At 43.4% G+C, this 13114-nt stretch overlaps 1 protein-coding gene across 1 annotated transcript in view; it reads left to right on the top strand.

Annotated features, from left to right (window-relative positions):
* Positions 1-13114, top strand: part of TDRD9 (tudor domain containing 9) — a 119705-nt gene that overhangs the window by 93821 nt on the left and 12770 nt on the right. Inside the window, exons 32-33 of the mRNA XM_037831705.1 lie at positions 613-709; positions 8384-8522. Of these exons, the coding sequence (XP_037687633.1) occupies positions 613-709; positions 8384-8522 (236 nt within the window). The remainder of the gene's footprint in view (positions 1-612; positions 710-8383; positions 8523-13114) is intronic.

The following is a 13114-nucleotide window of genomic DNA, read 5'->3' as shown; positions in this document are numbered from 1 at the left end:
AGATGGTTTCTCCTGTAATTAGTGAGCAGTCTATGCACACGTCCCCTTGTCTATGCATGTGTCCATGCGTGTGTTTTTGCATGCGTCCATGCATGTGTATGCGTGTGTTTATGCATGTGTATGCGTGTGTATTTGTGTGTCTATGCACGTGTATGCTTGTTTCTTTGTGTGTGTCCATGCATGTGTCTGCATGTCTGTGCATGTGTCTGTGTGCGTGTCCTGTACTCTTCAGCTGTTTCTGGTGCAAGTTTAGAGGGGCACAAATGACTTTTCCATTCATACAAGGACCTGGAAATGACCTCCTTGGTCATTCATTCCATCCGCTGTGCTTGGCTGTCAGGGAGAACAAACCCAGGTTCCTGGCCATGAAAGAAATCTTATAGCCTAACGAGGAGGAGAAGAGCGGTCTTTACCAAATGGAATAAATGCTGAAGCGGTGTAGCAGGGTGTCCATCTGCAGGTTCTGAGGGAACAGGACAGGGAGCACTGCATTGCTGGGGTGGGTTTGTGGGGACAGACTCCATGGAGGAGGAGGAGTTTCTGGGAGAGCAGGACCTTCTGAGCAGTGTGGACTAAATGCCTGGCCTCGACTTGATTGTGACTGTCTGACAGGATCTACTATGCTGTTGAGAGAGACCTCTCTGATGCCCCACATTCCTGGCCTCCCAGCTCTCCTCTGCATGCTGTTCACGCCAGTGATGGAGTTGAGGTATGTGCCTGGCCACACAGGCATTTCCCGAGGCTGGTGGGAGATGGGGTGCCTCCCTCCTCCCTCGGAGATGGCATGTCCAGTGCCTGTCGAGCCTTCCCATGCTCAGTGCATTCCCATAAGCCTTTATCGTAACTGACACATTTATACTTGTACTTACTTCAGAAAGGTGCTTCAGAGAGCTTAGAATGGCACACAGAACATCACATGGGAGCTTAAGTTAAAAGTGGGGCAAAAGAAGAAAAAATTGGAGCCAGGAATAGGCTCAAGATAAATATCATGATGGTGGACACTCAGTCATTAGTCGACTGTGAGTGTGTTGTAAGTTTTCCAGCAACAAGTTGTCAGCGGGAGACCATGTCAGTCCTCTTACTACGGCAAGCATGAGGTAGGGAGCCAAATTGCTTGGCAGATCTGATGCTTTTTTGGATGCCAAGATCAAACAGGAATTGCTCCCAGAGATTTCAGGAGAGAGAACAGTGTGATGTGGGCAGAGCTCTTTGAAATACACAGCATTTGTTGTGGACGAAGCACTGAGCTGGGCTTTGGCGGGTGGGAGGGCTGGGGGAGGAGGAAGACGTGGTCTTGGGCAGCCATGTTCTGGTGGGTGAGACAAAAATAGCTGCAACAAACAAAGTAGAGGCCTCTGGGACTTCAGGAGTGCGGAGCTGGGGAAGAAAATGCCTCCGCCCCATCCTTCTGTCGGCCGGCTGCTGGGCACGGGCGTGCAGGGCCGCAGACCCGGCTGGCTGAGTCCGGGGCAAGGAAACTGAAGGAGTTCGTCGTTGACTCGATCCTCGCTGCCATCAAGCCCTTTCAGAAATGAATCTTGCCATTGCAAAATAGTTAGTGCTTTTTTCAGTTTTAAAAATAATAGCATAGTGGTCTTTTTTTCTTTCATTAAAATATATGCTGCTTAGAAAAATCTGGACAAATGTGAATGGGCACAAAAACACTAAATCACTTTTAATATTTTTAGTTATGATTTCTTTCAGTCTTGGTTTTAGATTTTTTGTCCTCATACTGTATTCTTTTCCATAAATACTGTAAGCATTTAAGCATTTTCATGTTACTATTATGTGTTTGTAAATATCCATTTTAATAATTGCATCATAAGCCACTGAGTAAACATACAATGGTTTAAACAAACATTGTCTTATTTTATTTACATTCACATTTGTTTCTGATCTGTTCTTGTCCTGAAAAGATTTAATATGCTTTAATTGTTGGAATTTGATTTGTCTCTGACTTGGCAATGATGATGTGATGAATCTCTTTCTGAATAAAGGTATCTTCCGAATCCATGTAGGGGAGACAGACGTATAAAATAATATATTATGGTATGATGATCTAATAGCAAGTATCTGCATGTGCAGAAGTAGGGGTGAAATGTAGTAAATACACAAATACCTTCCTTGCTAATTGCTTCTGATACCCTCTTTGCCTCTTCGACTAGACCAAGCTCCTGCTTCAACTCTTCTTTAAATATAAGCTTTTTTTTTCATTTTTTTCGTTTTTTTAAATGCAATTTTATTGAGATATACTCACCATGTAACACATTCAAAGTATACAATCAGTGGTTCACAGTATCATCATATAGTTGTGCATTCATGGCCACAATCAATTTTAGAATATTTTCATCATTCCAGAATAAAGAAAAAAATAAAATAAAAAATAACACCCAAACCATCCCATATCCTTTATCCTCACCCTACTGCCCCGTTATACACACACACACACACACACACACACACGTCATTTTATTACTCATCTGCCCATACACTGGGTAATGGGACAGTCAGTCACTAGGTTTTCACTATCACACAGTCACACCATATAAACTATGTAGTTACACAGTTACCATTGAGAATCAAGTCTACTGGATTACCATTCAACAGATTCATGTATTTCCTTTTAGCTGTTCTAATACATTAGAAACTAAAAAGGAATATCTATATAATGCATTAGAATAACCTCCAGATTGAACTCTTGACTCTATTTGAGATCTCTCAGCGATTGAAACTTTATTTTATTTTATTTCTTTTCCCCCTTCCAGTCAAGATGGCATTCTCAATCCCATAATGTCAGGGTCAGGCTTATCCCTGGGAGTCCTGTCCCCCATTGCCAGGGAGACCTATACCCCTGGGAGTCATGTCCCACCTTGGGGGGGAAGGGTAATGAGTTTATTTGCAGATTTGGCTGGAGAAATAGGCCACATCTGAACAACAACAGAGGTTCCCTTGGGGTGAGTCTTCGGCATAATTATAAATAGGCTTAGCTTCTCTTCTGCAGGAATAAGTTTCATAAGGGCAAGCCCTAAGATCAAGGTCTTGACTTATTAAATTGGGATTCACTAATGCTTGTGGGAATATCAGGAATTCCCCAGGTGAGGAAGTTTAATATTTCTACAGTTTTCCTTGGCTTATTTTTAAGTTGGGTTGTTTCTCTTTTGTTGAGATGTAGAAGTTCTTTATATGTTCTGGATATTAAAACCTTAACAGATACATATGGTTTCCAAATATTTTCTCCCATTCTGTAGGTTGTCTTTTCACTTTCTTGATAATGTCCTTTGATGAATGAAAGTTTTTAATTTTGATGAAGTTCATTTTGTCTATTTTTCCTTTTGTTCTTTGTGCTTCTGCTGTAAAATCTAAAACTCCATTGCCTACTACAAGGCCTGTATGTTTGCTTTTAAGAGTTTTATAGTATTAACTCTTTTTTTTTAATTTTTTAAAGTTTATTTATCAAAAAATTAAAACAAGCAACAAAAGAAATACATTTCAAACAAAACAAAGCAAAGGATTAAGAAAAACAGAAAACCTAAAATAACTACTTTGCTTCCAACATGTTCCTACCATACCCCAAGAAAATTAATAAACCCTATCCAAACAAAGGAATAAGAAAAACAAATAATCTACTGAAGGACAATTTGCTTTTTTTCAAGTTTCTGCTGTTACAAATGATGGTACAGTGAACTCCCTGTGTTGAAAGTGGGTACATTGCAAATTTCAGTAAATATTGTATAAATGCCCTCCACTTTCCCAGAGGGTTCATGACCTTTTCCTCCACCTAATAAAAATATAGCAATCTTTTACACTTTTACCAAACCGATAGACCAAATGTTGTTATTTTTCTTTGAAATAAATTCAAAGCTATAGGAACAGTTGCAAAAACAATACTAACCCCATACACAGAATTCCATCATACACTGACCCCCCTCCCCCGATAGCCCAATCCACCAACTTTAACATGCTGTCACGTCGCTTAAACATAAGCTTTTTGAGGAAATGAGTAATACGGTGCATTATTTTTAAATCTCCAAAGTGCAAGTGGTTGTCATGGACACTCAGGTAGTACTGAAATAATTAATGGGTTTTTAGAATATCTTTCTAGAGAAACAACAGGCGGAAGTCATACAGGCTGTGCATAGAGCTCTGCGAGTAGGTGATGCTGAACAGACATCCTCCTTCCTGAGTGTAACTGTAATGAGCCAGAATACGGGGCAGCTGCTCTCACCATGTGCATCGGGTTAGTGTCCATAGGCTCAGCTACGTGGTCATCAGGAAGGCAGTCGGGAGAGAGGGACACTAGAACATCCCATAGTAGTAGTAGTAGTAGCTGTTATTGTTTAAACTATGGCATTAATAATAACCATTTCTGTGAAGCTTTGGAAGGTGAAGAAAGTGTTCGGTCTGGGGTGTCTGTCATTTTCTTTCATCCTGGATGTTCTGTCTCTTGCATCGAGCACGGCCAGGTCTTGACACTCAGACTTGGCCTCTGGGCACCTGTCACTGTCATAGGAGTGCCCTCGGGAGCTGGCAGCTGCTCCCTCTCACACATACCCCTTCCTTTCCCTCGGTGACCACCTAATGTGTACCTGCGAAGGAGCACACCTCCATAGACAGGCAACCCCAGGGGGCATTTGGCTCGGCCACTTCTTCAGAGAAAAGTCGGGGTCTCCGGGTGAAGTTGCTTCTAGTTCTGTTGATGTTCTGTGGCAATCATTTGCAACCTGGAAATTAAACAATAATTTTTTTTTCTTGTCACTTCAGCATACTCTTTGTATGGAAGGAAAGGAAGAGAAAAGAGGATTTTACATTTTGTTTCGTTTGTTTTCATTTTGTTTCTATTTTTAAAAGGAAAAGGGAGTGTATGTTTCCCTCCATCCAGTAAGCAAAGGAATATAAGTGGAGGCCACTGTCCCCACTCTTGCCCAGGACCCTGGACTGACTGTAGTGGATGTTTATGACTTCCCTCCTTCCCTTCCCTCCTGACCTCTGCACAAAGTGGACATATCAGGGGCAACCCAGCCCTGATGGCTCTGCCTGAACGTAAGGTGCTGAAAGTTCTGTTTGCCATGAAGCCTGTCACCCTATGTCTACCCAGGAATGCTCGGCTCTCACTCCTCCCGTCTCCCACTGGGGAGCAGAAACCTCAGATTCCTTACGTAATTAGAGCAACTGACAATGGGACTTCCGGACTCAGAGGATGCATGATCGCACACCCTAAGGGAGTACTTCTCCCTGGGGAGGCTCCAGAATGGAAGCAAAAATCGGGGGGACAGAACCATTTGTTGGTGCATCTTAGAGGTTTTTTCTTCTCCAGAGCAGCGCTCTGGCCCTGAGAGGTGCTGTCTCCAAGCAGCCCCCGAGCCCGGCGGAGCCTTTCGAAACAATGGAAACTGTAAGGCTTCAAATGAGGGTGGGCTTAAAGGGGATTTTGACTTTTTTACTGTACGAGTTTCGGCAGGGCCAGCTTATCTCCGTTCCAAGGCACCCGGGTCTCCAGCGGGGCCGGTAGTGGGGATTGTATCTGCTCACTTGCGTGTCCGGTTGCTGGTGCTGGCTGAGACTGGCGGCTTTAGCCAGCACCGGGTGAAGGACCCTGGACCTGCCTCACATGGAAGAATAAAAAAAATAAGTAAAAAAAAGTAATAAGTTTTATCCACATCCTATAGTTTTAAAGAGCCTTATAAAATATGAGAATATTTTTAAGCTGTAATGTATAAAAAATCTTCTGCAACTTCAACAGTAACTTCCGCAGCAGCTCTCACACCAACTGCAGAGACTACCCAGTCACTCGGTGGTCACCTCAGTTCTGACTCTCACTGCCCAGAGTGAGGCCAGAGCCTGCAGGCACCCGCCGCAGGCTGGGGGTTCAATAACCCGCTAGAACGACTCGCAGTACTCGCTGAAGTGCTATGCTTATGATTACAGCTTTACTGGAGTAAAAGGCTACAAATAGGAAGACGCCACACAAGAGACACACGGGGCGAGGTCTGGGGGGGGCTGGAAGGCCAGCTTCCGTGTCCCCTGCGCACGGAGTGGGGCCACGTCACTCTCCAGGCACAGCAGCTGTGTGTTCTCTCACGTGGAAGCTCGTCGTGGCTTCAAGGGTCCCGAGTTTCTGTGGGGTCTCATTATGTGGTTGAGCTCACCTGCAGCCTCCTCACCACCGAGAGGTCACAGAGGTGGCTGTGTGGGGGTTGAGAGCCCCCACCCTGGTTACCTGGTTGGTGTTTCTGGTGGGGCTGCCCCTCCCCCGAGGCTGCAGGTGTGCCTGGCCCCGCCCTGCTGTCTTATTAGAATGTGAGCTCTCAGGTGTGGTCCTGGGACTGCAGGAGGAGCAAGGGGCTCCTCTCCTGGGGGTTTCCAGAGGCTCAGGTGTGTCCCCAGGAGCTGTGGCCAGGGACCTGCAGCAAAGAGGCCTTCGAAGCCCGGAAGTGAGAGGTGGTGAGGATGTGTGCTGCCAGGGCCTTCCCAGAACTTGGGGGAAGGCTGGGACCTCGGACAACAGCCCTGCCCTTGACTCCCCTCTGTGGGGAGGGTCTTTGACCTCTGAGGTTCCCCATTTGACCTTATAGGGCCCTGGAGGGATGAAGGTGATGTCTGTGGCTGAAAAGCAGGTGTGGGGGCCGGATAAGTGCTCCTCAAATGCCATGTGAAGTCCTGCCCTGGAGCTGTTTCCTGGGCAGGGAACAGGAGGGTGGCAAGTCAGAAAGTGCTTTGCAGGGAGTGTTCTAAGAGGACACAGAAACACCATTAGACCTTGAGAGAATACTGCAGTGCAGCATCTGCTGGTGAGGATAATGCATGGGACAGAGTTCCACAGAGTTTCCATGTGGAAATTTCACATTGGCCGCCATTTAACTTTTGAGGAAATACATTTCCTTATCGGCTCACATAGGGAGTCCTGCAGTATGAGCTAGCAATATTCTTTTCTGTTGTGTTGGCTTTAAATGTAAATGTCTGGAGCAGTTAGCCCTTCCACATGTCATAGAAGTCAGCTTCTGTAGACTTCAGCTCCTTCATGTAAGTTGTTTCCGGATGAATTAGGGCTCCCACAAGCCCTTGCTGTGCTTACTCTGTGTGGAATGTGCTTTCTTTTGTGCTTATCATGTGTTTTGCATTTTTCAGTTTGAGTCTAAACTCTGCACTAAATGAGTTCAAAACATTTTCTGTGGTCTTAATTAAGTACTGTTTTCTAAGTTCATAGAAATATTTAGCATATAACTATTTAGCATTCATATAAATCATTACTTTGGTTACCTTTATTTGCCTTCAGACTTAGAGCAGATGAGCAAAGAATTACTACCCTAATAAGGGTCAGTTCAAGGCCAAATCTTTGAAGGTGATGCTGGCTGAAGTACAGATGTTCCCATGCACGATTGGGCTGCCTGAGACTGAAAGCAGCTGTCAGTAAGGTGGAGGAAATGCAGTATCTTATTAGAATTGAAGTAGCTGTTACTTTTAATTTTGGTGACCTCTGCTTATTCATTTCTTTTCTGGAAAGGCTTGATATAAATTGAAATCATAATAATTAAGACATTTAAAATAATGTAAGGGCGGGCGCTTAACTATTGAAAGAAACATTTTGGTGACTGCTCTGTAAAACAAATACCCCCTAATTTATTGTAAATCTGGATTCTGGTCTCTGCTCTTTGAGTTTACTTAAAAGTAAGAGTCTCTTTCATTTACATTAAACTGAAAAGGAAATGAAAGTTTCTTTAGGACTAAGAAGTAAAGTCTGTTTTGCCTAGACTTTTATCATAGCTAAATTGTTCCAGAAAATGGAAAAAGATCCGAGTTTATTAAAAGCCAAAGAAAATTAGCAAAATATTTTAAAGGAAGGGCATTTAGTATTAGTGTTTGTTCATTCATTTATAACTACTTGTTGGTCCTGTTATGGACAGCATTTAAATTAATACCCCTCAAAAAGGAGGAGCCTGGCGGACTCCTAGCAGACACCATCTCCGAGGGGCAGGGTGAGGGGGGGAAGGAGATGGTTAGGAAGGAAGCTTCCCAGGCTTCCCAGCCAGGAGAGCCAGTACACCCTAGGCTGAAGATGGGCGGCTCAGAGCAGCTGGTGCCTGGCAGGGAAGGGAGAAGGGGCTGAGACGGTGCGGGAGAGCCAGCTGAGCAGAGCCCCGGTTATATATACGGTGGTTTGGTGGCTTGTAGGTCCTGGTGACAAATACACACTTTACATTACATGTAATAGGGAACCTTGAAAGCCTTAAGGAAATAAAACGCCTGGATTTGTTTAGGAAAGCTAACCCTGCAGTGTGGAAAATGGAGTGAAAGGAGGAGGAGTAGAAGTGGCATTGGTCACTCCTGTTAAAAAGGTGATTTAACAATTTTGAAATATTAACTCTTCTGAAAACTTTTCACTTAGGGTTGATCGGGATGGAAAATGCTATACTGGAGTCCTTTGTGGTTTGGGGTGCAATCCAACTACAGGGACCCCAGTCCTGCCGGAGCATGACATCGAGCTTGCATTTGATGTTCACTTCAACGCAGAGGATATCATAGAGGTAAAACTTACTGCTCATCACAACATACTGTCATGTGACTCTCCAGTTTTGGGTGTCAGCTCATGTAACCCTGAGCATGGCATCTGACATGCTGCCAGACGCAGGTGCAGGCACAGAGCTCTCCCCTAGCAGTGCCTGTGCCCCTTCGCGCCTTCTGCACTGGCCAGAGTGGAAGGGTCACTCTTTGACTTGCCTGTCTTGCTTGTCTTCTCTCAGAGAAGCATCTTCCTGACAGAGGTGGCACTCTCTGAACTCTTCATGTGGCCTCTCCTGGAACAGCAGATGTGTCAGGGCAGTTGAGTGACACTAGGACAGCAGGACCCTTGTGGGTCCCTGTTGGGTTCTGTTCTGTGTCCCTTGGGTTTAGGTCGGGGCCAGCTGAACGTCTTGCTGGTTCGTATTGGGAAACGTGGGAGCCAAGTGCTGCCGCCTTCGTGGTCCTTTCCCAGGCTCAGGTAGGCTGGCGGAGCTGCCGGGCAGGGCAGGTGTGCTTTAGGGCTGTGCCGCTTCAAGCACGACACTGGATGGATGCCAGTACTGCTCTGTAGTGCAACGAGTACAGAAGTGAAGGTTAGGCATTTAGAACCTGGTACAGCAACTTGATAGAGCAATTGTATCTTTTTAAAAAGCTATGTCTTTTGAATCTAATACTGAAAAATTGTATTTTCTATGTTTTGTTTGTATATTTCATTGTTCTGTAATTTGTTTTTATTGCATTTACCAAAGTGAAAAAAATGAAAAGCTGGAAAAAGAAGAACAAAGTTCTTCCTGATTTCAAAATGATCTACATAGGTACAGTAATCAAAACAGTGTAGTATTGGCATGAGGACAGACATATAAATCAGTGGAATAGATTTGAAAATCCAGAAGTAAATCCACACATGTAAAGCCAATTGATTTTTGACAAGGGTGCTAAGACCATGCAGTGGGGAAAGAATAGTCTCTTCATCAAATGGTGCTGGGACAGTTGGATATCCACATGCAAAAGAATGAAGATGAGCCCCTGCTTCACACCATATGCAAAAGTTGACTTGAAATGGATCAAGGACCTTAATACAAGAGCTATAACCATAGAAGTCTCAGAAGAAAACGTAAGGGAAAATCTTTATTACCTGGGATTTGGTAATGGATTCTTAGGTTATACATCAAAATCATGAGCAACAAAAGAGACACTAGATAAAGTGGACTTCATAAAAAACCAAAAACTTCTGTGAGCAAAGGACATTATCAAAAAAGTGCAAAGACAACCTACAGAGAGGAGAAAATACTGGCAAACGATGTATCAGATAAGGGGTTAATATCCCAGATATATAAAGAAATCCTACAACTCAACAATAAAAAGACAAACAACCTGATAAAAAATGGACAAAGCACTTGAATGGACACTTTTACAAAGGGGATATAAAAATGGCCAATAGGCACCTGAAAAGATGGTCAACATCATTAGCCATTTGGGAAATGCAAACGAAAACCACAGTGAGATTCCACTTCACACCCACAAGGATGGCTATTATTTAAAAAAAAAAGGAAAATAAATGTTGGAAGAGGATGCAGAAAAATTGGAACTCTAGTGCCTTGTCGGTTGGAATGAGAAATGGTGCGACCACTTTGAAAAAACAGTTTGGCAGTTCCTCAGGAAGTTAAACTGTATTATCCAGCAATTCCCTTCCTGGGGTGAATACCTAAAGAAAGTGAAAACAAGGTCACAAACAGATACTTGAGCACCAGCTTTCATAGCAACATTATCCACAATAGCCAGAAGGTGGAAACAACCTAAGTGTCCACCAGCAGATGAATGGATATGGAAAAAATGTGGTACATACACACAATCAAGTGTTATTGGCCAATAAGAAGGAATGAAGTTCAGAGACATGCTACCACATGGAAGAATTCTGAAAACATACTCAGTGAAATGAGCAAGGCCCATAAGGTTAAGTATTGGATGATGTCATTTATATATGACATGTAGAAACTGCAGATTTGCAGAGACTTGAAGTAGATTAGAGGTACCAGGGAATGGGGGGAGGGGAGGGGAAAGTTTTTGCTTGGTGGGTAGAGAGTATTTGTAAAGAATAATTTAAAAAAATTCTAGTCATTCACCACAGAAAGTTTGAGAAGCACTACCCTAAAGTACTTGCACTTCTTTCCCTTCTCCGAAGTTCCGTGAAATTGATGAGGGTGAAGCAGCATCATTGAAAAGGGAGGGGGACTCTATCTAAGCCCAACTCTGCAAATAAATTCGTCACCCTCCCCCAATGTGGGACAGGACCCCACAGATGAATGAGCCTTCCTGGCGACGTGGGACATGGATTCCAGAAATGAGCCTGACCCTGGCACCAAGGGATTGAGAATGCATTTCTGAACAAAGGGGGGTAAAGAAAGGCAACAAAACAGGGTTTCAGTGGCTAAGAGAACTCAAATAGAGTCTAGAGGCTGTCCTGGAGGTTACTCCTATGCAAGCTTCACCTAGATATGCCAAATGGACACAGAATGGTAAACCCAAGTCTACAGGAGTTCCAAAAACCAGAATATCCGGATCCCTGAGACTCTATAAAAGTTTCACTCAGTAAGTTTATTCTTCAGAAACTTAAATCCTTCAGAGAGCTCCTATGCCAGCTAAGTTGCCAAAACCCAGAGCAATAGCCTCTTCAGGAACATCAACCAGATGGGTTCCCTTTTCCCATAATATTGACAACCCTTTTCAACATGAACAAGTTAGGGTAGTGTTCTAGTTTGCTAATGCTGCCAGAATGCAAAGCACCAGAAATGGATTGGCTTTTATAAAAGGGGGTTTATTTGGTTACACAGTTACAGTCTTAAGGCCATAAAGTGTCCAAGGTGACACATCAGCAATCGGGTACTTTCACTGGAGGATGGCCAATGGTGTTCGGAAAACCTCTGTTAGCTGGGAAGGCACGTGGCTGGTGTCTGCTCCAAAGTACTGGTTTCAAAATGGCTTTCTCCCAGGACTTTCCTCTCTGAGCTTCTCCGGAGCAAAAGTCTGCTTTCAATGGCCGTCTTCAAACTGTCTCTCATCTGCAGCTCTTCTCTTAGCTCCTGTGCTTTCTTCAAAGTGTCCCTCTTGGCTGTAGCTCCTCTTCAAAATGTCACTCACAGCTGCAGCTGCACTGAGTTCCCTCTGCCTGTCAGCTCATTTATATGGCTCTACTGATCAAGGCCCACCCTGAGTGGGTGGGGCCACACCTCCATGGAAATATCTCATCAGAGTTATCACCTACATTTGGGTGGGGCACATTTCCATGCAAATCTAATCAGCACCAAAACGTCTGCCCCACAAGACTGCCTCAAAGATAATGGCATTTGGGAGGACATAATACATTCAAACTGGCACAGGTAGTCACTCCCTAGACTTCTCTGAAGTTTGGAAAAGTGATTAAACTAGAGGAAGGGGTAGGAGGAGACAAGATGGAATTTAACAAAAGATTACAAATACTGAATCTCTATATAATTTTCCTTTTCTTAGTTGCTAGGGTACTAGAATAGCTAGAAGGAATGAACTGAAATGATGGAACTATAACCCATAGCATCCTTTGAGATTTGTTCTATAGCTACTTGTTAAATTGTAATTTAAAAGCTGTCACCTTTTTGTATATATATTAGATTTCACAATAAGGAAATAACTGAAACTATGGTACTATAACTCATAACAACTTTGGAAATTTTCTATATAACTACTTGTTAAAGCATACTTTGAAAGATACTGCCTTTTTGTATGTATATATGTATTTCACAATAAGAAAATAACTGAAACTGTGGAATTATAACCTAAAATATTTTTTGAAATTTGCTATTTGTTAAATTGCACTTGGAAAGTTATCACTTCTGTGTATATATGAAAAAAAAACAATACTAAAGATGCTTATAATCTTGCATTTGAGATTGGGATTTTATTCTGAAGGCAGGAAAGAGCCAGAAAAAAAAGGAAAGAAAGAAAAGGGAGGGGGAAAAGGAGCTGAGACATGCTGTCCTTACTTCCAGATGGCACTGCTGTTGAAAGTTTTCTACATTTTGATACATTGGTTGGTTGGTTTTAGTTTGCTAAAGCTGACAAAATGCAATATGCCAGAAGTGGGCTGGCTTTTACAACAGGGATTTATTAACTTAAAAACTTACTGTGCTTAGGTTGTGAAAACATCCAAATCAAGGCATGAACAGGTGGTGCTTTCTTCCTGAAGACAGGCTGCCGGCATCCGGGGCTCCTCCATCGCGTGGGAGGACACTGGTGGCATCTGCTGGTCCTCCTCTCCTGGGTGTCATCGCTTTCTGCTTCCGGCAGCTCCCGCTGTGGCTTTCTGAGCTTCTGTGTGTTTCTCTCTTTTAGCTTCTGTCTCTTAGCTTCTCTGCCTTTTCTCTCTCAGCTTCTCTGGCTTTTGTCTGTGAGCTTCTCTGGGGTTTTTCTCTTTTCTGTCTCTCTTACAAAGGACTCCATCCTCCACCCTGAATGAGGTGAATCACATCTCCACTTAAGATCTTACTCACCAAAGGATCCTACTTAGAACAGGTCCACACCCACAGGAGTGGATTAAATTTAAGAACATGTTCTTTTCTGGTGTATATAACAGCTTCAGACC

Source organism: Choloepus didactylus, chromosome 4 (assembly GCF_015220235.1).
Source record: "Choloepus didactylus isolate mChoDid1 chromosome 4, mChoDid1.pri, whole genome shotgun sequence".
NCBI lineage: Eukaryota > Metazoa > Chordata > Mammalia > Pilosa > Megalonychidae > Choloepus > Choloepus didactylus.
This window is presented reverse-complemented; position numbering and strand designations above follow the sequence as displayed.